At 33.9% G+C, this 26,686-nt stretch overlaps 1 protein-coding gene across 1 annotated transcript in view; it reads right to left on the bottom strand.

The window, feature by feature from the left end:
* The window catches only part of ERC2 (ELKS/RAB6-interacting/CAST family member 2), a 526,287-nt gene that overhangs the window by 101,235 nt on the left and 398,366 nt on the right, over positions 1 to 26,686 (bottom strand). Inside the window, exon 19 of the mRNA XM_075159071.1 lies at positions 18,842 to 18,907. Within this exon, the coding sequence (XP_075015172.1) occupies positions 18,881 to 18,907 (27 nt within the window). The 3' untranslated portion in view covers positions 18,842 to 18,880. The remainder of the gene's footprint in view (positions 1 to 18,841; positions 18,908 to 26,686) is intronic.

The following is a 26,686-nucleotide window of genomic DNA, read 5'->3' as shown; positions in this document are numbered from 1 at the left end:
TGCCTACAAAAAAGGTACAAACCATATAGCTAAATATGCAAATTAAATGGGATGGGTAAATGCCAAATGGATTTACATTCATGTGGGTTCCGTTCAGGTATGAGTGATTGGAATGATTGACTCTGAAAGCTTCCAGTCACTCTGTGTAAATAGGGATGAATAAAAAACTTTGGCACAACTACTCAATCCTCTGACTCTGGCAGGCAAGTCAAGCCAATTGGCCAAAGGAATTTAGATTTAGACTTCCTTGAACATGTCAGGATGATAAAATAGTACATTTAAAAATATATCTACAAACAAGAGGCCATTTCATTTATTCTTTCAACCCCAAACTCTGATATATTTATGTTTCAATGCATGTCAAATTTTCAAGCATTCAGAAGCTAAAACAATTAGGAACTCATTAATCTAAACAGCATAATATATTTGCTTTTTCAGGCTTGCAGTGTGCTTGCAAACATAAAAATAAACAAACAAAATTTGCATGTATGGCAAGGTAATTAATAAGTTTTCCTTGAAGTTGTTGTAAATCGGAATAGCAAAACAAAATATGCCCTTATAGAACAGGGAAATTATGCCAGAAGTAATCTCATCATTTTTATAATACTGTTTTAAATAAGCAAATTGACCAGTTGACTAATTTCCAGTGATGACACTGTAAGCATCTTGATTTTTTTTTTTAATCTCAATGGCCATACAGTAATTTATTGAGTGCTAGATAACCTACCAGATTCCTACCTGGAAACTCAATAAACAGCACTACCCTAACCACAAAACCAAAATAGCTGAGTTTATACTTTTAAGGCTTCTGCGCAACAGGCCTTCTTTTTACTAAGTGGCAAACCCTTGGGAAAACACTACAGACCTGATCTGGAATCTGGTAGGCCTGATTTCTGCCCTGACATAAAGAAAGCTTGAATCTGGTGAATCAAACCCTCACATTTTTTTAGCATTAGGAATTCTTTGATGGTGTACTGGCATTTTGGTCATATTCTTTACTGTGATACATCCCTTACACCACAGTAATGCAAACAGTGTACAATTATAAGAAAATCAGAAGAAAAGGCAAATTTACTAGATTTCAAATAACAAAAACACAGCTATCAAAAGGGTATGTTATTTCTTGATATGTCTAAGCATGTGATTAATTAATCTGTTGTCAATGACAAAATGATAATGTAAATGCATTGAATCACAATAATTTAGGGAAATCAACATTTTCACACCCAGATGCAAAAATATCTGTACAAACCTTTGTTGATGCTTGATTTACATTTGATTCACTTTTTCAATCTGCATGTACATACTGGGCTTTGTGTTCAGAATAGGATACATAAAAGGATTTGGAAATGTAAACCTTGGTGTGCTATATCATACTGCATTCCAGTTTTATGTTAAGATTTTTTTATAACGTTAATTTTGTTTTAAAATTGAATTCTTTCTCCTAAATCTGCAAAGCTTTTGATTATTGACTCTAAAGCACATAGATGTTCACATCATGAAGTTATTTAAACTATGTGCACACCCTATGGATTAATAAATGCCAAATTCTCCCATTGTTTCCAAATTTTTGTCCTGTTTTGGATATCATACAAGCTGTCCTATACAATACAACATTGTCCCTGCCAGAAATTGCTAAAGTGAGAACAAGCGTTTAAGATTTACTTCAGCAGTTGCCTTGGAAATTGGCAATAAGGATCTAGAATTCTTACTCTGCCACACACCAGAAGTCTTGAGTCATTCCTGATTTCATATGAGTAATTTTATACACTCTCTATATATGCACTCTACATTAACAGATTCTTTTTAAAATGTCTTTTTCATATTTTACAGCAAAGTAGACAAACAAATTATGATGCATCTGTTTGTTTGGAGGGAGCACAGTAAGATGGATTCCTATGAATAAGCTGTATTTGGAGTGGACTTAAGATTCTGTCAATTACCAGCCCTTCATTACCTTTTTAGACTGGATAGACCAGCAGAGAAGACAATTGGCAGACAAGGCCCTGGCTCTTTTAATTCAAAAACATAAATGTAGGTGATGATCCATCCACACTGAGGGAAAAAGTAACTGAATTTATCTTCTGTACAACTTTCTACACCTTTCCTGATTCCTCCTTAGCTCCTGCAAATTATTTAGAATTTGTGAAATTATGAGAAGACTTTTCAAACTCTTTAAGACTCTATTTTCTACATTTCACAAACTGGAAAATGGAAGACAGGGCGTTATTAACCTTGAAAACTTTATTAAAAAAAAATCTAAAAACTTATTAGGTAATAAAAGTTAAAACTTCCTTAAAAGTGACTGACCATGACACAATTTCCTGTTTTAATTATTTTTATTGTCTTCTTAATCAGAGAGATTTGAAAAATGCTAAGAATTGTAGAATAAAAAAGTAGTGGTTTCCCCAAATCAAAATTGAAATGCAGTATGATATATATTATTTAATATGTAATATGATATGTAATATGAACTCATCACTTGTTCAACATCTAGGAACAGCAGTTTCTATGGAATCTCTAACCTCATTATGTATTTTATTGTATTTTATATTCTATACCTTAATACATTAAACTTATATATTTCTAACCCTACTATATAAGTCAGAATTCTCCATCCACTTCTGGACAATTCTTAAAAAAAACATTGGAAACCTAAATGTGGTTGTTTTCTTGCTGCTTATATGCTATTGCTAGCTCACAACAGCAAATAAAAGCGTCTGAAACAAATAATAGCACTTACAATACTATTGTTTTAATAGATTGTTGGGTTTTTTTTTCTGAAAATTTGACCTGTTCTTCAGCTATTGAGGACATGAATTATGTCTTAATAGAATTCACCAGGCAGAGCCGTAAGTCCACTGTAGAAGAATTTTAAGTCTTGAAAGTTGTCATTTAAAGATTCCAACTGTTGAATTAATCTTTTGAATACCTAGGTAATATCCCTCTACACTAGGAGTGGGATTTCTTTAATCTGTCCACTTGACATCTGCTATACCTACATCATTCTTTTTGTCCTCCGGTCTGTAGATGATTGAAGATAATTTAACTCACTGTGCCCATTATGACCATTTCTTTCTACTGAAATAGTTTTGGTTATGCTTTGTTATAGTAACATAACTAATATACATTGTCTGGGGACAAGACAACTCACTGGGAAGACCCCATCAGAAGATTCTTCTGTGGGCTGGCAAGATGATGTGTATACTACATCTCCATCCATACTAAATCCCAGCCAGTTTATTTTGTATTAAAACTATCATGTAGTGACTCATCTAGAGAAGCAGACATATTTTATATGTCTTAGTTATTACCTGCAGCAATGAATAAAACAATTGTATTCTATTCTCGAAGCCAATTTCCTAAAGGGGCTTTCACATTCATAGCCAAAAGCAAACATCATCAAAACAAAAGTTGCTCTGGTACAACACAGGCACAACAAAAGTAAAAAGAAAACCTAGTCTTCCTTTCTGTTCTAGACCTCACCTCCCTCCACTTTCCTGTTTTAAGGTTTCAGCTGTGTGCTGCTTGTTTTATGTGCCTGCAGAAGTAAACTACAGGTCATGGTAGTTTGACTATTTGGGGAATCTAAACAAATTAATTAATAAATAATATAGAAAAGTCAGATTATGATATAAAGAACATGAAAGCAAGTAAACAGAAACAAAAGGTAGATTACCTATTTTAGACATATTTCGTCAAGCTATTAACTAGATACCTGAGGGTTGCAATAGCCATGATTTTGATTTCGGGAAAATTAGTTGGATCTGGGATAGGAGTGCAGATTATGAACTATCAGCAAAGACATAGTAAATAAATTATTTGCAAGTGAGATTATCCAAAGATTAAGGTATAGAGACATAAGAAAATGGAAACAAGAGAAAATGGAAACAAAAGAAACCTCAAAAGAAGTGGTGGGAGAGTAAAGAAATAATGACTATTTTTATATCTCTCAGTCCTTTGTTGTTCTCCCCATGTCTTAATTCTATCCCTAAAGCTAACGCTTAGCATACTTTCATTGGACATAACCCAGATAACCTGTTTTATCACTCACCTTTTCACTCCATCTCAGATGTTCAATCTTACCAAAACAAACTACACCCCATCCAAGTGTTAAAACTAGCTAGGATCTTCAGCTCCTTCCTACTTCCACCTGCCTGAAAACATTCACACTGGTCAGCAAGTCTGTCTCTCTCTCATACAAGAATCACAGGTTTGAAGAAACCTCTTTTTGTCAATCTGCAGTCTCAGAAAGCCAATTCCCAATTTCACAGCCAATCTCTTCCCTCTCACTGACTTATCACCAACCTGAAACGTTCTTCCCTCATTATTGACAGTGGAAATGGCAAAGCAGAAGCAAAAGACATTACATTATTTAGCCAATATTATTACTTTTTGATCCAAGCACAATTGTATACAGTTATTTGATGAAGTTTCAGTTCCTTTATAAGAGAATGGCAAAACTAAAAGTAAATTATTATTCTATAAGGAAGAAAGAAAGCATATTTCCCCCCACTTCATCATGCTCCATCTCAGTTACTGGGGATAGCTGTATCTTGCTGTGATAATATTTATTCAAGGATCACTACCTTATACAAGTTGTAGTGCTGTCACAGGCACTGAAACATTTAGTAATTTGACAGAATCCACACAATTCTTCTTACCACTAAGTTTTAAAAGAAGGAACATCATCTACTACCAGAATCTACATCTTGCCATGTTACTCATGTATTGGCCCATGCGATTAAATTTGCCAAAAAAAAAAAAACAACCCATAAAGGGGGACAAAATGAAATAATTTTAAAATGTAGATTTAATATCATATTGTAATATATATTTGTACACATCCCATATACAAAAGCACTGATTGCAACAAGATACTTGGAAATGAAACCAGCCTTTTGCATGATCCCACTTCCTGTAAGTGGTTTAAAACTAATTTTTTCCATTTTAATCCAGTATTTCAAAGCAGCATCTGGGCAAAATATGCTTTTAATATGGCCCAGTGATTTATTTATTGCTTGCAACAATATTTGGCAATAAAAATATGCATACAACAACTTCATGCAAAAGTGTTGCAAAGACACTTGGAAAAGCAAGTACTTCTAAAAGACAATTGGTTTGCTAAGAAAGAAGGCAGGCAGTAACTTGCATTTTGAATGACACGTCTAAGTTTCAACAGCAGCTTCCAGGAAACATTTACATTTGAAAAATCCCTACTTTGACCTCTTTTTCCCCAGTTTGCTTGCTGGCAGATAGGAGTACATGACAAATGAACCTAATTTAAGTGGGCTGAATGCCAGATTGCCTGTTAAAAAAGAGCACCTGATTGTACATTAGGTGAGAGGTCAGTGACACTGAACACCAGCAGGTGTAATAACAACCGCAGGCTTTTTGTAAAGGAAATGCAAACAAGAATTCACCCCGAGGACATTCAGGATAGTGCCTATCTGCTTAGGTACCAAGTGATTGGCAGTCAGGATTGCACATCAGGATACTTGGTGATGCTTTGTTAAGCTATATCATGACAGGACTTTGAGCAGTATGTCACAAAAGATGGGAGTCTTTAGCTAAAATCATAAAACAACACAAAACTAATCACTGAAGAAGAAAGCAGCTTTTCTACTATTAAAAAAGCCTCAAAATACAGAGAATAAATCGTTCTGCATCTCAGCACCTGTTTTCTCCTTGCTACAAAGCCTTTATTCATCTGTCATCATTTAAAAACACCAGTGTTGGAACTACCTGATCATTAATCTTTGAAACATTTGCCAAGAGAATATTGGTTTCTTGCAAACTCTGCACACTCTACCCACCATTTGTGGGAAGAATGTAGAAAAACAAGAAGTAAATAACATTTTAAAACAGTGTTATCCCATCTTATTAAATTATATTAATTTGTCAAACACCTCTCCTGCAGATTTGGAGGTTTTATATTCCAACTACTGCTTTTTGATCTAGGGAAAAGTGACTGGTTGATAAACAATATTTTTCTTAAACAGAAGCTTGCTAAAATTGATTTATAATATTAATACCAAAGCACACAATTTGTAGCAACCACAGTGCAGTCTTGTAACAGACAACTACAAAGACAATATACAGTACAGCTTTTATAGATTTGGGGTCTTTATTTTCTAGAATACCACATCCACACTTTATTTCTGGAATGCTGGCATCTCTTTTGGTTAAGATTTATTTATTTCATGTTGGTTTAGAATCTGGCAATGTATCTTTGTCTGTTTCAAAAATTCAATCATGAATGAATCAAGAAGAATGTGAAGTTCTCGGGTAACAAGATAAATACACTAGTTAATTATTGTTAGCAGGATCCTAGCAAAAACCGTATGTGTCATATGTATACATATATTTGATCTCACATAATAAAATTATGACAAAATAGTTTGCTTAGTAATTAGCTTACTGCTTTCCATTTTCTGAAATACACTGTTCTGAATGATGATACGTGGCAGATCCTGCTTGGTAAGAGAGATGGCTTGATTACCTTTCATATAAAAATAGTTGTGCTACAATGAATTTTGAATAAAAATTTTCTTAAGATTATGTTCTATCAGACATAATCAGACATATCAGCCTCTATCCCAAGTGAGGCTACTTATCAGAAAGACATTCACTGATAAGATTTTTTTCTATTATACTAATAGCGAAATATAGCAGAGGTGTTTTAGATTTAGATTTCAGTCATTATATTCTGATTTGTACGGGAAAGCAATTCAGAATCACGAAAACGAGAACAGCATAGCTGACATACTCTCCATCTTAAAAGTTCTTGTGTGAAATATTGTCCTCAAAGAAGTCAATGGGACAATGAGAGCGTTTACTGACATTAGTGTGTTACTGCACTGTAAATTTTTCAGGACAGTGGTGGCTTCATGTGCTACGTCCTTCCCCTTCAAAAAACACGTATTTGGCACATAATAAATAAAATCAGATGAAAACCATGAGAAAACAAAGATTTCTAAACCCAGTGTTATGCTTCTAGAAATAAAGTGAAACACACACTGTCATTACTTTTGAAGTAAAAACAGTCTGTGGCTTACAGATCTTCCACTGGTCAAGTCTGTTTCTGAACAGCTTTTATGCATAAGACCATGCACAACCACACCCTACACTATTGTTTCACCATACTCAAAATTTATAGTGCAGTTGACTATTAAGGAATTTCTCCAAATACAGAAAGCATACACAACTGAAGAATATGTAACAATTTACTTGTGGAAAGAGCTTTTTTCTGAAAATAAAAATGCAGTTTCATAAGGTGCTCAGTATTTCTTCCTTTAGAGAATTTCCTATTCTAAGACAATTTAGTAGCAACTTAAGTGCATCAGATCACATAACTTCATGAATCTGAATGCACAAACACAGCATTTGAAATATTTCTAACACCAGTTTATTAACTGACGTTTGCTTTGCGGGTGCGAAGCAAATAGTTAGTTTTGTCCAATCAGCCCATTTAGGGGAGAATGTACTTATGTGTTAATCACCTGCTGGGTGGTGGTGGGGAATCTATCCTTTGATCAAAGGGAGACATACTGGTTTTACTTTACATCCTGTCTCTCTAGCTCGCAACCGGCCCATAGCTGGAGGGATTCATTTCAGGATTTTTCTTTATTCCCAGTATTCTGTTACTTGCTGCATACCATCACCCAAGACATCAGGGCTAAAACCAAACACTCTTTGTGGTACACCCATATGACAGACTTCAAAATGGAAACAATATTTAAGTTAAAACTGTAAGATCAAGTTTGCTGAAATCCTGCAACACATGCAGCTTTTGAATACTTCAACATCAGATCAAAGTTTGCCAGAGTCAAGGAGAGAATCAGTACATTTAAGCCTATCAATCCTCAAGGAAAAACAGAGTACATTGGTAAAAGTACAGTTGACAGTATTCATTTTGTCTTGGGGCTAATAGCAGTTAAATATAGCTAGAGAGCTCATGTTTTTTCTCTGTAGAGTATCTTTTTTCTGTAACTAAGGCAGGGTTCTCACTCAGCTTGTCTTAAAATACATTCTTAGAAGCTACACTGTTTTCAAGAGGGAAAGAAAGTGTATTTTTCTTCTGATTCTTATATTGAAGGATCATTTCCAGATAAAACTTTCCCAAACTGTCTTCAAGCAATAAGACTGTATCTGTGGAGGACTCACATACAACTTTATAGTAGTTTTCATAGTAAGACCTGTCTTTCCTACAAAACCAAAAGACAAGGTACTCTAAGATACTGCAATATTTGAACAAGTAGTCTTCACTTCTAATTAAAAATTAGAGAACTTATTAAACAAGTAAAAGTATTAAACAAGTGAAAAAAAGAATTAGCCCTCTGAGAATGAGCCCTTCTTTCTCTTGCAATCAGTTGCAGGCTTTTTTTGGTTGACAAGTACAATCCTAAAACTATTACTACTAGCAGAGATTTTTTTAGCATTTATCATTTTTCTTAAAATGAATGGCAATTCAAGTTCTAAATATTTTTCCATCTATTAATTACACACTGGAAATACATTCCAAGCCTCAAGGTAAATTGATTTGCAACACTGCAATGGTAAAATAGTTCATTAGAGTTACAAAATAGTTAACAGTAAGACAGTTTCTTATTTAAGTTTCTGCTGCTGACTTTAGAAATTAAACAAATTTACAAATGAAGAAAAAGACCTCCTATAAGATGAATGACCACAACTGCGTAAAAGATCGCATAAAAACTGAATCTCGTTTGGTAAAGAAATCTGGGAGAAAACAGCAAACAGATTTCAAGCAGTTTTATAAGTTTTTAAAAGGATGACCTACCATTCATAAATATTTTACAAATGAGTGCTGCAGGATCTATGTAAATTTCTCAACAATTTTGTCAGCCTCAGTCAGAGTATGAATGAGGGTAAGTTAAATAGGGTGATTAAGGAGTTATGTTTTCATTAAATCTAACCACAGATTTAAATCATAACTGCAGCATAGAGTTAGGCAGAGATAAAAATTTAGAAAGTCGGTAAAAAATTCTTTCAGTAGCATGACATTGAAGGCAAGTCCAACATTACTATAAAAACAATTAGCAAAAGGAGTAAAGCTTTTCATCTTTATCTTTTTTTTTCCCCACAATTAATGCAGGTAGGATATAATACTCAATTACATTAAAAAAGGTAAGGGCAATCTCAGAGCACTTTCCAGCCAAAAGGCTTGAACACAACTTAATTCAATCAAAATGTTAGGATCTGTTATTACTTACACAGGTATAAATTCCTATAGGGGTATAGAACCAATGTAAGTCAGACCTAAAGCCTCTAACTTCCATAATCAAAATCATCCTAGCTAACAGAATTCCTAAATCATTAAAAACTTGCCTCAGTGTTCACATTTGACCCTATCCATATTCTCAGAACTAAAATGAATCCTCATGAAAAGCTCACTTGCAGGAGCCAGGTCAGCAGATGTAAAACACTACACAAAGAATGTGACTGTGCTGTGCTGCTTTGATGGCTCCCACAAATAAAGATTTAGGCCTCAGCCACATTAGGGAACAGTAGTCATTAGTAAACACTTACAGATAGACTTTAAGATCTGCTATAAAGAGCAAAGCTTTCAGCTTTGTTTGAGATTTATCACCTAATGCATTTCAAGGTTCTAGAACTATGCGTGACAAAATTAATCATATTATTAATATAATTGGCCCAGCAAAGACTTATTGCAAGATCTATCCAAACTGTATTTTGGTTGGTTTGGTTGTGGTTTTTTTTTAATAACTAGTTTTCTTAGAATTTAACACAGATTTACTATCCAAAATTATAGCTCCTATATAAAATGGAAAATATAATTTATTACTGATCTCCATGCTTGCATCTGGTAAAAATATGTCTATTTGCAAAACGAACAAAGAGGTTCTGATTCTGATTAGTTAAACAAAAAAAGTGCACTGGTTTAATTTAAATTATTTTAGTAACCTGATTACCTAAATTGGTGCAAGAGCCTTTGAAGATAAAGTGATTTCAGTAAGGGTCTTTTTGTTTTTAACTTATAGACATAATTCTCTTCCAGACTGAGCTTTTCCATTTGAAGATGTTACCACCACTATCTGCTCTTCACTAACCATCAGCTGGATGTTACCACACAGCTTCCAACAGAAAGTCAGAAATGTCAGAGTGCTCTCTAATCCACACCAGGCAACAATAAACAGGCTTGCCTGATGAATGGGTATTCATCACTATTTAAGCTAACCTGGCTCAGTTTGCTTGAAGCTGATATGGGATTGATGGGAGTGATTTCTTCTGTTGAGAGATCTGGGAGTGTAACAATCTCTAGCAGAATAATAGTAATAAGCACATAAGGTGGGTGGTAGTAACGTCATCAACTGGCATAACTGTTTATAGAGTGCTCTGCCCATGGCCTAAGGCTGTGGACAGATATCTTCATCTACCTCCAGATATGCTGTTGACAGAGATTCCAGCTGCTTGTCCCTCTCCCTTCTAAGACTATTACTTCTTCAAATCTTCCAGTAAAGCTGTTCAAGTGAGTAGCTTGCTCATTTTAGTCAAAAAGATCTGGTTTAAAATAAAACTAGTACATGAACTGTTCAGCTAACTTGGCTCAGTTTGGTAGAACTCAGAGCCAGACCCAAGAAGAGCTCATGATCTGGCCAGCTAGATGATCTGAAAGGCTCCAGCAGGGAATCAGTCAAATCATTACTGCTTTTTGGAAAACAGACCTGTAAACATTTTCACTGGTGAACTGTCTATAAAGCAAAGATCAAAACTGAAGCAAAATGAAGCAGCAAGGCTCTGCCATTTGCAATATGCAGGGATATTCCATCAGAACAACTAAAGTTGCTCTTTGCCTAGTGGTCTCTTGAAATTGGCAATTAGCACAATAGATTTTTTGAACAAATGAGAATATTGATGTCAAAATGCATGCCTAATTAGAGTGGGACAGTATAGCAACATGAGGAATATTAACAGGCATTCCTTAACTATTTCTAATCCATTACATTAATGCTACTAGAGCACAAGTATACAAATAGCTTAATTTTGTCAAAGCAACATTCCCAAGATGCTTGATACCGAACTTAATTAAATCATATGAATAAATATTTTTCCTAGATTTCTGTATTGTACTCCCTGTTATAGAATTATTTATAAATTATAATGTTTCAGCCACCGATTCAAGGCTCAAACTCAAGACAATCCTACCCTGCCCAATGCCTTTTCTTTGGCAGAAAAAAGGAATGGCTATGAAGTAGTATACACCTGCTGAAACAGCCAAATGCCTTTTTTTCATTTGTTTCTTTGCACCTACACCTCACTCAGCTCAGTCTGAGCTCTGGCCACCACACCCAGATGAAGTGTTTCAATTACTGCATGTGTGTGATCTGAAAATCTGCATTAGAACCCACTGCCAGAATAACATGAAGCATAAGAGACAGGGATGTGTCTCAAAACTGGCTCCAGGTCTTGTGGCTGGTAGGAGTAGATATCTATGATAGCAGTCATCACCTATCAAAGCTTTTCCTTGAGGAACTCAAGAGACATATGCAATGACAACTGGTATTTCATTGATGTTAAGTAGGTCAGCACAGGGAGGTTTTCTTTTTTTTTTTTTTTTTTTTAAAGCAGCATTATAGCATTGTAACTAACAGAGAATAAATATGTTTATTTATATTAAAAATAGATACTAAATAATTTTTTGTTAGGTATTATTTTCTGTACTCTACTGAACATTTTCTCTTGTATTTTTCATAAACTTCCCAAAGCAATTTTTATAGATCTTATGTCAATTCAAAATTGACTGTTTTTTTCATGTTTTAGTATTCAATTGTAAAATCTTACATTCAAAAGTTTAGGTCATATGAGCTTTGATTAGGTCTTTAAGTCAGGTAGTACTTCTGCTTCCAAACAAATCAAGACCTTGCAGGAGGAATGCTGTGCTGCCAGTCCCATATTCACATACTCTAATATTCAGAAACCACTGCTTGAAACAGTTTTCAAGACAAATAATAGTAATTTTACATGTTCACATGAATATTCGTAGAAGTGCAATCCAACAAAATGCAATTCATCATGGAATTCATCTCTTTTTTTTTCAAGATGTCAGTTTAGCTTCAGATATTAAACTATATCTAGATTATATGATTACTTCTGTCAATGTGAAGTCAGTGATTATCTACTCCTGTTTACAGCAACTATAACATTTCAAAACAAAGTTTACGTGTGAAAATACATACTGCCTTTTCTCACTTTCTACAGTGTTAAGAACTGCGGTAGTATATTATTTATTTTTACTATGGAAGATTATAAAAGAGCACGACTGATGATTGTAGGCCTGTGACTGTTGTCTTTAGGCTGACTACATCAAAAGCTTTGAAGTTCAGTTCATCAGCTACATTTTCAGATTGTTTGCACACCTTCTGCACCTGCGGTGAAGAAGCTGAGGCCAAAGTTCAGGCAGAATGGCCTGACTCACACAGCTAAAATACAAGTGACAGACCAAAAACTATTGAATTTATATAATAAAGTCGTATAGCTAGACATGAGGGTGATTTGGTGTCTCATAAATACCAAGGATAAGATAAGATAAATGCCTGTCGGAATAAAGTAAAAGACATCTAGTTTGTACAAATCTCTTTGAGAATACATATATGTATATGCACAAATTTTTTTCTACTAAGACTATGAACACATCAAAAGACAAACTGCTCTGAGTGAAAACTTGACAGCACTGAAATAAATAACAAGACTCTCATCGACTACAATGGGCCCAGGGTTTCAACTTCTGACCTTAACTCAGATGGAGTTGGAAAGTTGGAAAAGAAAGTTAAGAATTTTTTTTTCAAAAGAACAATGCTGATCTTCTTTACTGATCTTCCATTCCATAGGAAACACAGAAAAAGTTTCACGTCAAGCAATTCGTGTATTTCCAGTGTACAATCAAAATAACCAAATACATACAGCTAAATAAATTCCTATGTACTTTTAATAAAAACCCTCTGTCTTTGACGGTGGGCAATTAATAGCCGAAAATACTAGCAGTGACATCTTTAAGAAAAAAAGAAAGGTAACGTTTTAACTAATATAAAATTTCCCAATAAACTATAAACATCTTCCATTATTAATAAAAGTATTTTAACGGGAATGAAGACTAGTCACAAATCTGTCCATAGTTTGCCAAACAAACATTCCTAGGGAGGTTCCTCCTTTTGTTTAGTAAAAACCAAGTTGCAGTAAAACAACAATCATGTCTAAAAATTCACAAATCCAAAATGCCCTTGGGCTCCAGTGAATGTAGCAACACCCGTTTAGCTAATTAAGCATAGAGCTAGTATTCATACACTCTATGAGAGAATTAAAATGAACACTGCAGTCATGCTCCTTATTTTTCCATTGCTTTGCATGCTACTGAGACTCATTTCAAAGTGAACATGTTTTTTCCAAAACAGGCTAAACAGAATATCCAAACATAAAGAAAAATAAATTATTTACAAAAATCTTGACTTGAAATAATGAAAACAAAAAGCAGAACAATAGCTAATAGTTAATGTCTTTAAATATACCCTTATATAGTAACATGACCAAATTTTGTTATGCTTTATATTGCTATTAGTAAGGACATCTTGAAAGACAACTGTTCACCACATCCCAACAAAGACAAAGCTAGGCACCACATTTGTTTTAAAACAGCCTTCTCCTCCTCATCCCTGAAAACACATACAAAACGCATCCAATAGTGAGAAGTGAACAGTGAATATTTGTCTGAACAATAATTAAAAAGCTTTACTATTCTGCCCATTCTATAGACAGTTTCTGCTTTGAAGAGTTTTTTTACTGAATGACACTGATGCCTCCCGAAGAATGCCTCCACAGTGACTACTAAGGCAAAATTTTAAAATTACAAACTTTATGTTCGGCTTCTAAATCCAAATTTAGCAGACTACCTTTATGATTTTAGTTTCAAAAGTACTACACATCATTTGCTGGCAGGAACAAGCTTCAGTTCCTCTTTGTTTCAGGTGTGAAGGTAACCCTGTTCTAAGGATATAACAGACAATAAACTTGTCCAAACATCCCTAAATATCTTTTAAAACATCTGATTTACTTCACATCTGACAAAGAATAACATCTACACTACTGTACAAACAAAATACCGTACAAACAGGTTTTGTATTGATTTCTATTACAGACACACATGGACAACTTGTGGCAAAGTCCTAACTGTTTTTCCAGGGTCTGCTGCACTTCAATGGTAGGAGCTGGAAAGGAAAAAACAAGCACTTGTGTTCTACCTGCACACCTCCGTTGTGTCACGAATCATATTTTCTGAGAGTCACATGGCTTCAGTTACCCACGACAGACTCTTATATAGGCTTAATTCTTAAAACTTATCATCACCTCCTGATTTTCTTTTTTTTTCTTTTGTGAGGTGAGGAGAGGGAAGAGAACCTGTTTCTAACAAGCCCCAACCAGTGCAGCTACATGTGCTACCAAATTTGCTGACCAGTGAGATATCCCTGAACACCTTTGCTCCTTAATGAGTAACGAGCTCTCTATAACCTTACAACACATTCTCGTCCTGCCACTCTACATTTCCACCATCATTTCATGTCACTCTTCTGTAGTATTTGAGCACTGAAGTGATAAAGTTTAAAAGAACTTCACTGATTTTTAACTTACTACTTTTTAAACGTAATTAGAGGACCAGCCTGCACTAGCCTTACTAGTGCAGAGTACTACCTCATGGCCTCAGGAAAACTTTTGATAGCATGAGACTATCTGCATGGTACCTAAAACAATGTTAGTAAGCCTATACAATCAGGATAAAATTAAACTTGAAACAAAACAAATTCAGAAGCTAAACATTTTGGTATCTCAGGTGCTTTTTGTTTTGTAGAAAAAAAAATCCTCTTAAAGAGAAATCAACTCCAATTCAAAAGCATATTGTTTATTTTACACTACTGTAACAAAAATTAAATTAAGATTTCCTTAGTCTCTTGATAGTCAGTTTTCAAAATCATTGTACACTTTGTACACAAGTTTTTTTTAAACCAAAACAAATGTGTCTTTGAGACTCTAAAAGGACATTAATATGCTTTGGTTCATAAACAAGTGTGTGTCGCAATGGACCTGCTGCATCCGTAGTTTATATAATTTAAACTGTATAACTAAAAATTATGGCAAATATACAAACTATTAAAAAGTAAGGTGAAGGATTTTTTTCTAGAAATCCACATTCTGCAGTTCAAATACTCTTAAAATTAAATTGTTGCTAAAATTATATTTTCATCTCTACATAAAATATATTCCTCATGTTCATTCTCATCGAGTCTCCTGATTTTCTCATGTTCACAAATAGCTTTTGATACAAGTCTGCAGTAAAAAACAAATACAGAAAAGCTTTTATAAAGAAAAAATTTAATTGTATTAAGTCTGTGTTTTAATATACATTCAACTGACTGAGAGATTTGATTTCCCTCAGCCATACTACTTGTTATGAAAAGCAGGAGAAGGTGAGAGAGGAAGAACGGTAAAAACATGTCTAATCCCATGAATTAAGGGCTCTTTTAAGAGTCCTTACATTATGAAGAGTGAAATCAACTCCCTCCTAGATGGAGATGAAATCTCCATCTCATTCCCGTTCCATTTATCTAGTCTGCAGATCTGTTTCAACTGCTGAAAGTTCACCAGTTCCACCACTCATCCACTCCACTACTATCATGCAAAAAGAGTCGACCCATCTTGCCCAATCCTGCAGCCACAGTACAATGAAGATAACCGGAGTGAACTGTGCACCCATCGTTCCTGGTGATGAACTATTGTTCAGGGAGTTTTATCACCTTGCCTTGGTGAGAAGAGCACCCAGACTCTTCTTACGTGCACAAAACCACAGGAAAGAGTGCTCTGTAGTGAAGAGTTTATGCCTAGAGCTTTAAAACTCTGCACAGAAATGGATTTATTGTAATCACTTACTTGGATATTCTACTCATGTTAACAATGCCACTTTTAAATAGTAATGCAACATTCAAGACAATTCATTTCACCCTGATTACTAACCATTTGAACTATTAAATTCACTTAGCCTTCAGCCATATGCATCCAAGACAAATCTTGCATGTCTTACTTAAATAGCAATAGAAATTATTAAAATGTTCCAAAACTAAATCGCAGGTACTATTCCTTTCAATCCATAACTACAGCATCATAAAGTGGATTCTAAAAGGAATATCATACAGCAAGTTATAATAACAGAACTAATTATAATGTCCAGACTTTTTACAAAACAAACAAATGTGGAAGAACGTGTATTTTGCAAAGATGGTGTCTGCAAGATTCAACTGTATCAGCCTTTTGATTGTTAATATCGATTGTAAGTAGAAACAGGAAATAATCTAATTGTCCAAAATTTTCATTCCCTTAACAGATCCAGGGTTTTAGTCTATGTGGCAGAAAATACCATAGAGTTCTTATAATCATGGAATTTTTAACTGCTGCTCTGCTCGAACATCAGAAACTAGGAATAAAGACCTCGAGAGTAGTTTATGTCATAACTTTCACTCCTCAAGAATACTTCTGATAACTAAATCCAGTTTTCCTCTGGTTTAACACAAGAGCTAAGTAGCTCAGTTCTGCCTGAGCAACCCTCACTGCTGAGCTAGATGAGTGGAGACTGCAAACTCCTGTGCTCAGACAGCCAAATCAAGCTATTAGCTCTCAAGTCTGTGCAAAATAGAAAAATTTATCCATTATTTTTTCTAAGTGTATCTTATGTAAGCATCTCTTTTGTAAGATATACTTGTAGCTATTAACAGTGAATATAAGGAAATTTAGTATTACCGCATATATTTTCAGAAAGGTTTATAGGTCTGGGACCTAAAGTTTTCCCCCTCCCCTAGGGAAGGAGGTCTATGGCATGAATTTTCACCTTATGATAGCCATTCCACTAGACTCCTGGCTATCCTATCTACAAGGACAGGTCTACTCATGAGTTCAGTCTGGAGGACAGGCTATGACTGCTACCAGCTATTTGTTATACTACCTTTGCAGTGCTCTCCCACTTGAAAAGAAACAGCAAACAAGTTCTTTGTCAAGGGTCTGGTATATAACAATACCAGATAAATTATATCGGCATTTGAACAAAAGAGTCAGAGAGGAATGCCTGTTTTTAAATTGGAAATATATATGGGCCTGGAAAATAAACAAAGACCTGCTCTCCACATCCAAAACAGAAGAATGATGCTGACAACAGCTGAAAATTACATTACTTATAAATAACATCATAAACTGCTATTAAAATAAAATGCAGCTGCAGTTAACAGAACTTGCTAATTACTTAAAACACAACACTAAGAAAACCCATAAACCTTTTTTATATTTTCATGTGAAAAAGAACAATTCCAGATTCTTTTTAAGGCTGCTTATTTTCAGGAAAGAAGAAAGTGTAACTAAAAAAATTTAGAATATGAGTCACCTCCTTTCCTACTGTTGCCACATGCAACATGTGTGTCCATAAACAGAGGTTATCTACATATACAACCTGTGCCAGCATGACATTTAAAATTGAATCAGAAAGCATAAAACCAAAAAAGGTTTATAACTATACTCTGATAAACCAAGGTTGCTTTCTTTTAAATGTTAATAGTATCACAATGCCCAATTATTTTATTTTTCAATTGTTGAATCTTAAACCTCTCTGTGATAGAAAGCTTCAACAGTTTAAATTTTTTTAAAAAAATACAAATTATTCATTATGGATAGCACTAATTTTGCATCCCACAACTATTATAAAAAGTAAGTATATAAGAACAAAAATTATTGTGGAGATTTTATTCATGTCAAATAGAAAGAATGACTTGTAACTTGGCTTATAACAGTACTGGAAACAAAACAAATCATACAGTCTTCGACTTAGGGTGACAGGGACCACAGCAATATAGAGGAAAGTATGGCAACTTTAATAACACATTAATCTTACGTGAGTAAGATCCTCTGAACAGTCCCACTGTAGTAAATAAAATTGTTCCAAGAAGAAGTAGTGACATGAGCAACATTTTCTACAAGTGAACCACCAGGCCTGATGGTCTTAGCAATGTTGAGACCACAGTGATCATGAGCTACAAATTACTGACAGCTTCAAAGGCAAGCACCAAAAACTGGATATACATTGATCAATAACTGACACACAGTGACAATATGGTATTTACTCATAATTGAAAGAGAAACAAAATAAACTGTACTTTGTACTCTTAAATATCACAACCAAATTATTGTATGGATGTTAGTCCATCAGATTATTTCAGGCAAAGAGCATGTATTGCATAGACAGATTATACTTGCCTTATTAAGCATCTGCTGCTTATTTTAAAATGTCACAAAAACGTTTTAGCTTAATAGGTAGTCTCATTTTTTCCATGCATATTATAAATTCTATTCCAGTAAAATTGTATGCTTAATCTGTGGCAAGCTTTAAGTATCAAACTTTCGTACTCTTTCTGCAAAGATATTATAGTTTTCTTAGAGAGATTTTTGAGATGATACAGCAGATTAATACTAGTCTAAAGAAATTCTTATCTACTGAAAAAAGGAAATTGTTTAAACTGATACAAACAGATACAAATACACTCCTTTTAAAGTTTTGTACCTACCTACACCTTTAGCCACAATAGGCTATGAAAAAAATTAAACCATTAGACCATTAAACCATTAGACATAGTTTCTCATTGTTCATTGCATATGAGAAAACATTTTTTACAGGGTTCACACACACACTTGTCAAGAAACACACAGCTCCATGCATTTTAAAATAAAACAATAAAAATTAGATTGCAACTTGAAAGAGATAGAAAAGAGAGTTTCTCACCCCTCAAAACAAAACTGGAACTTTGGTTTATGGGAACAGTTATGCCCATATACCCTCCTCGTCATCCTGTGTGCCAGACATCAGGAGATGCACAGAGAAGACGTTAGCGTTGGAATGAAAGAAGAAAAGGTTAGTTACTTTGGTGCCTATAAAACACAATTTTCTTGGATGTTAAAAACATGATTTTTTTTTTAAATGTAAGCCAGTGAAAACAACTGAACAAGTTTGTGTTACATATACAAGAATCTGCATCTATAGCAACCAAAAAAACAAGAACAGTGACGTAAACATTTTCCCACCCAGTTAAAACAGTGTGTAGGAAGTAGATTATAAGATTAAATATTAAAAGATTATCTATTTTTTTAATTGCACGCAATTCAAACCAACATTGACAGTAGAAATAGATCAAACCTTATAAGTAAGCAAAGTAATTACTATAATAAAATTGTCTTACATTCTGATAGGTTAAAAGATACAAAACTGCTGAAGAATCAATAAAATCTATCATTAGCAAAGTACACTTTTCTAACATGCTATGAATTAAATGTATCTCTTAAGCAATCCTTAAACACTGCACATTGTTGAATACTATTAGACTCCTTTTTTTCCATTTTGGAACCATTAGGATTACTCATTTATTTAGAGTTTTAATGATAGATAACAATGGCAAATACAAAAAATCATAACAATTCCATGAATTTGTTTTTAAAAAGGATTATTTTACTGTAGATATGCTGAAAGCAGAAGGTTTTCTTGACATTTATTATAAACTTGAAGTTAAAAAGAACAAAATAAAAAATATGAACTAAACCATGAACTAAACCAGGAGAGTGAAATGTTCTTCCCTGGATACATTTACTGAAGATTATATTTTTTGTAATGATTCTTTATCTATGCACACTCAGATGTGTATGTGCATATCTATATCTATATATAGTTCCACTGTGCCAAATTCTGATGCGATACTCAGCTTCCAGAACATAGAGGTGCACAACACAATGTTTTTCATTTAACTCAGCATTTCAAAATTAAGTAAGATCTTATGATTTTAGAGATCCTTAAAATTCACCCATTAATATTTTAGAAACATTAAAAAATTACATTCTATAGTTTCAAAACGTTGAAAGTTAGCTGGTATAACATATTGCTGGCACTTAATTAAATCTAAAAACTAAAGAAAATGAATGGTAATTAATTATGATTGAAATGGACAGGAATTTTAGCCTGAAAATATACACTGCCAGTATCACTACTGTTCTTAGTCCATTCTTGGAATAAAAAAGAGCTCCCAGATGTCAACTGTTATTAAAAACCAGATGTTAAGATAGATGTCTTGCATGTTGCTGAATTAAGTAAAGAAATCTGACAGTCCACTATAAACTTAGCTATCATTTAACACAGAAGAAATGTGGGTAAATTTTTTACAGTTAACTTGGAACATGTCTCAGTTGTAAGGTCTGCACAACTACACCACAAAGCAAAGACACAGAAAGGCCTGAATATTCTTATTTATTTTTGAAACAAAGGGACAGATTCTGTAAAACTTCCAATGAGCTTGGTTCTCTTCACTGAAAATACGAGTCCTTCCCCCTGAATTCTACAGGAACTACTTTTATTCAGGCCTACTAACACTAATTGAATTGACTTTGAAGTTGACAAGAGTTTTACCAGAGTAAAGGTTGAAGAAAGACTGAAGGATTTCTTTTCCACTGAGTAGTTTGATCCTATTTCACTAACAGAATGCATTAGGTTAATCTTTGGTGATATCTTTAAAAACAGCAAAAATCAACAAAATGGGCAACTCAGTATGTTTCCAAATGACAACTCCTAACTACATACAGCTGTTTTGCTGTTTAGTGTATTGTAATTCTTCAAACAGGCAGACGTTCATTTTTACTTCAATTATTTGCGTGATCTCTTTTTGGCAGAATTCTAGAGGAGCTGAAAAATCAAATATTGTCAAATATTTTTAAAGAATATTATGGGAAATTACAGACTATATAGTTTGACACTGATCCCGATATACAATACGCAATAAATTAAAAGCTGGAGCTCAGTTGATGTCAATCAACATCGCTTTATTGAGTACTGGTCCTGTCAAAATAACTTTTTATCTTTTTCAATTACATACAGACTCTTTTTGATAAGGTAAGTGCTTTGAAATAATATGCTGAGATTTCTGTAAGGCATTTGATTATGTGCCACAAGACACAGTGTCAGCAAAATTAGCTCTATATAGAATGAATATTGCTGGAGAAGGAAGGGGACGTGCAGATATCTTTTCTCAACCCAAACTTTTTCTGTATTCCCATGATCTGAAAGAAAAGCCTGACAAAGACTGCTTGGAATAGTGAACATATTTGGGATTAGCTGAATAAATGTTATCAGCCGCATACATGTATGACTGAAATCATGTATACAATATCATTATTTGAAAATGTATAGGGCAAACTTAGAAGACAGGGGACTGCATCTGAAATCGATGATATCAAAAAGGGCTTTACAGATCATGGTGGAAGTGAACATGTTATACAATGTTGAATTTACAAGGACAAATACAGGCAGAGAAATAAAAATTGAAAAGTTTGCTGTATCTCTATGCAGTAGCATAAGACCATTAATAGAATTACACATCTGGTGCTCGTGTCATATGCTTGTGAATATTTGAAAGACTGTAACCAGATCAGGAAGCAGCTACAAAATTATTGAAAAATAGTTTTGGCAGTGAGAAACAAAAGAGACTCAACCTAACTGGTCACTCAGAAAATATTAAAAGATTGTTTGATCACTATTAATTAACACATACAGAAAAGGAGACAGCTCTTCTCTAGCAGAAAAAAAGCTAGACAGAGATTTATAGGATATAATTACACTGCAAATATGATACATATTTTTCAATGGCACATCAGTTCTGGATGGCTTGAAGATTTTATATCAAGACTTAGACACTTTCTAAAAGATATGGCTAACTGTATTCAAAATCATTCAAAAAATTACAGATTTAATGAAGAAATTATTGAGTGGTCAGGTTCAGGTCCAGGTCCACTTCACCTTCAACATTACAATTAATAAAAATCCTCTTCGACCTTTTTGCTCACATTTGTTTTAGTGAGTATGTCTGTGCCATGATCTTATTCTGTACAGTGTTTATTATATATTTTCCATTAGTGATTAACAAGTTCATAAAAAATTAATTAAACACAGTGATCTGTTTTGACAGACAACTGAATAGGAAAAACAAACCCTCACTGGATTTTAAATTTTTAATACTAAAAGCAACCTCAAAACCAGTCTCAGCATACTGTCTTGTTTTAAAAACCTGTATCTATATAGTATTTTGATGTGATTTATACCTAACCCAGAAAATCTGTTCATATCTCATTTTCAATTCCACACACTAATTATTTATAGAAGATACATAGACTTGCACTAACCTAAGCAGAGCTCACCCACTTAGCATCCCTATCAAAAAAGCCCAGCGTTTCATAATTATGTGCTTTATTACCTAATATGTTATTGTTTAGTTAATTATGTCATATATTGATGCTAGGTAATGCACTGACCCAAAAATACTTAGTGCTTGATAATAGTTGACGAGAAAAGTAAAATTCCTAGATATCGGAGAATGTCAACCCTCTTTTTCATTAAAAAAATAGGATTAAACCAAAGAACCATAATTTCATGATATGTGCTGTTACTTTTTAATTTAACAGAAGCCAGAACTCACAGATGCATGATCTTAAAGGAATATTAAAAGAACTTATTGATCACTTACTATTCCCATTATGCAGACAGATTGTTTTCAAGCCTGCACTACCTTCTTCTAGTGCATTGGATAAAAGTTATGAGATAAGACTCAACTATCCTTGTCCCTGCTGCCTGTTACATTTCGAGGAGTGGATATTTAATCCTAACTTAGTGTTATAGGCTTTACAGATTTTTCTGTATGAACAGGGAAAACTACCCAAAAGCACTGGATAAAAAGCTCATAAGAATTAGGATTGTAGTTTTCATTGGTTTTATGAATAAACTATTCTATCAAGAAGCTAAGGTTTTGTACCTCAATGCAAACACATAATGTAAGAGAATACAGAATTCTTCACTGATGTTCTGAGACAAATGAAGTTCATTACCTATTTTTGCATTCTTCACACACTGTGAAGCAAAATAAAAGCTGCAGTTATGCCTTATCATTTATTAATATTGGATCAGAGGCTTCCAGAAGTATGCTTAGTCTTTCGTATCAGTGTGTATCCTACAGAATCATTAATCTATGGCTCTTTCAAACAATAAACTATAATCAAGCAATTTTTGATTAATGTTTGTGTACATTAACTGCTTTTTAAACTTGGATCTTTCATTGGTTTATAGGGTCAAGAATAGCAATTCAATAGCAAAAACTGCAAAGCAAAATCTCAATTACAGACAAGGAATAAGGGAAAAAATGAATATTCAAGAAAACATTTTAGCTGATAAATTAATATACACGCTTAATTATTATAAAATTATTATAAATTCAAAATATTTAAGATATTGAATGTCTTGTATTTTTAGGACTGACATCCAAGTCTCTAATTTGGACATATATTTAGGTACAGTACAGTGGTATAATCTCAAGTACTATGAAAGCCTTTGCGCACGGGCTATTTATTAATTCATTGATTTTATCTCATCCTTTTGTTAGTCCTTTATTTTTTCTGTGCTGCTACTTATCATATTTGCTTAACATATTAAAAAGAAATATCTGTTCTGATCCAATTGCCACAAAACCTAACGTTAAAACCTCAAAACTGGCTTCAAAGTAGCAAGATGAGGAACTTAAAGAATAGTGCTTGGAAAACACTACACACAGACGTAGAAAGCTTGTATAAAGATGTCTTCTGTTTTATTATTGAAGTGTATCTCAATACAAGTTTTGCAGGCACATTTCTCAGCCATCAATTCTTTAAGGTTCATCAGTTTCAGTAGTAAACTTGAGACAGTGGCCTTCAGATAAAAGGGGCTACATTACACAGCAGGTTAGAAACAAAGGATAACTTTAATCATGGCCTGCATGACATGATTAAGTATATCTAAAAAAATTTAACAGTCAGATGCCAGAAATTATAAGCCTATTCATAATCATTCTGCGTATAGCATACTCTTGTTTACTGGTGAACGTGAAATAGTTGCAAGAGGTTATATTTAGCAGTGTGTTGCAACAGCAATAGATCTATAGCCAATACAACTGGTACTGAGAATCAGCATCTGTACAATACACCTATCTTGGGGGGGTATTCTGGATTAATTTTGCCCTGTCTCCAAGACTGAATTCCCTTTAGCAATTTCACTGTGTTGGGGAACCTCCTGGAATGCATCTTTCAGTTAAATTTAATCAAACAGGAATTCAGTGTGCCCACTCCAACACTGCTTCTGGATATGAACCATAGTGCAGTAAGTGGGAATGATCAGAAGGTTTGATTCAAATCTGCACTCTTGATCAGAACTAAAACCCTAATGTAGATGCACTCAAAGACTGTGAAATTCTGCATTACTATGAGGCCCATTGGTGTATAAAATTTGATTACCTAAAGTGAAGAATATAGTGAAACTGACTCAAAAAGCAGACAGCAAATACTTCCACAAAGCTGAAGTACAGCACACATCCCCTCACTTTTGTGGCATGCAAGTACCTTTATAAAATCCATTCTTTAAATAAAAAAAAAAAAAATCCTAATCTCCTTTTAGACAAAAGCTTTCGCAACACAGGCAACATTAAAAACTTGATGAGTTAAGCTTTTCTGGCTCTCTTCCCACAATAGAAGACCCTTCCTGACAAGGCTCATCACATTTCCCTTTCATGTGCCGGCATGCTAAGAATTAATGTCTTAACTTGGGCTAAATAAATCGAGTGATAACCTGCTCATCTCTTGAACTAACTTTCTGATGACTGATTTACGCTACTCTCATTATTATCTATGGCTACTAATGGGTCATTAAACATGTAACTACTGGCTCTGGACTGTGAAACTGTCCTACTTACAGCAAACAATTACCTTAACAAATATTAATTTCCCCTTGTGACACAGAAATCTACCTGCTAAGTAATGACATTTCTTTCAAATCAAGAATTTAGCCTAAAATTAGAATCTTTCAGAGCTTAGAGACTTTTATCTGCTACTCAATTTCTAGGAGCAAACATAGCTGAGGACTAATCTCACAAACTCTCCATACACAGAACAATTGACTATAGAAGAGTTTTGTGCATGAATGATTTGAAGAACTGAGCTTGTAACTGGAAAGGGGAAAGACTAACAGTGAATTTATTCAAGTGTTGTGTGTAGAGTTTTAGAAGGTCTTTACTTTATGTTTCGTTTGTATATTCAAAAAGTTGAATAAATCTTAAAAATTGCTTCAGCAATATGGATTTATGTCACAGGTCTATTTTCAAACCTATCCATAACAGAAAGGGTCACAAGTAACCATGCATCATCCAATTGTGAAAATGACCCATCTCACCATTTATCCTATTTGTATATAGTTAGGCTAAAATCAAACATAAATACTGGTGATAGGGGTAAGCGGAAGGTTGTTTCTGACCACTTACTTTACAACACTCAGACTAGCATTAACATGAATAAGATGTTTCACCAGATACTCATGCATTCTAAAGCTTTATCACTAGATGAAGCGGAAACCCAATGCTTCTTACAAGAAGTGGTCCGTGAAATCAGATTTGCAATGCAAAAATTTATGGTCCCCTTTGTAGTGAAAGCCTGTGACATGTTATCTCACTTAAGTAACCAGCGCCAGATATGCAACTTTTGTTATCAAGTTACTGTCTCCCAGAAATGCATTTTTGGCTCTTTCAGCTGGTCTAAAGACCTGTTTTAGACTATGATGGTGGCAGCTAATTTTTCTAGCACGAAATATAAGATAAATGTAAGCCTCTATATAAGTGTTTTATATTCTAACACACACTTTCAGGGGAAGTGAGGGGGAGAGGTTTCTATAGCTAAACATGATCTCAAAAAATTCTTCCATATGTGGAAAAGACTGCAAAGCTAACATATAAATACAGATATATATAAATATACACACTGAGCAGTATGTATACATTTATATCACATTCATTAAACCTCAAAACATAAAATAAATTCATTTCTGTAAGCAAAGGAGAGGTATAACTTTTCAATATACAAAATCCATCTCCTGGAGGTATCATAGACAGCAAAACTTATTTTTTACTTCTTACTTTTCATACAGCACCAGTTTAGCTGGTCTTTTACTCAAATTACAAATTTAATATAATTAAAAGGTATATGAAAAATTATCTGGCTACAATATCATTACAATTAAGAGGTAGGAATAACAAAAGCATTAACAAATATTACAAACTTTTATTGGCTCTTACTTAAATGAGAAACCTTGAGTAGAGCACAAGATTTGTAACTGTAAATTGGCAATATACCAAAATCAAGAACTAGAGTATCCCTAAAATACAAAATCAAACTCAGAGCAGACTCTTCCAAATTTCAAGGCTCTTTCTTTTGTTCCATCACAAATACAATGTAATCTACAATTAAATTTAGGTTTGAAACCAATCACATTATTCTCAAAATCTGGGCAAGCCTCTGTGGAAAACTATTTCAGTTTTAGGCTAAAGTAGATAGAAATACCTAGATGTCAGAGGCAGGAAAATTTCTTTGTATCTACTGAAATAAGCATATGATAACACTTACTGGTATCATATTTTGGGAAATGCTTAGACAGAAATTACATCTTCATCAGAAGAGAAGTATTTGCCATTCAGTAGCATGTTTATAGTAAACAATATAGCTATGATAACTGCATACAATTTAATTA

The sequence above is a fragment of the Calonectris borealis genome, chromosome 10 (genome assembly GCF_964195595.1).
Source record: "Calonectris borealis chromosome 10, bCalBor7.hap1.2, whole genome shotgun sequence".
NCBI lineage: Eukaryota > Metazoa > Chordata > Aves > Procellariiformes > Procellariidae > Calonectris > Calonectris borealis.
This window is presented reverse-complemented; position numbering and strand designations above follow the sequence as displayed.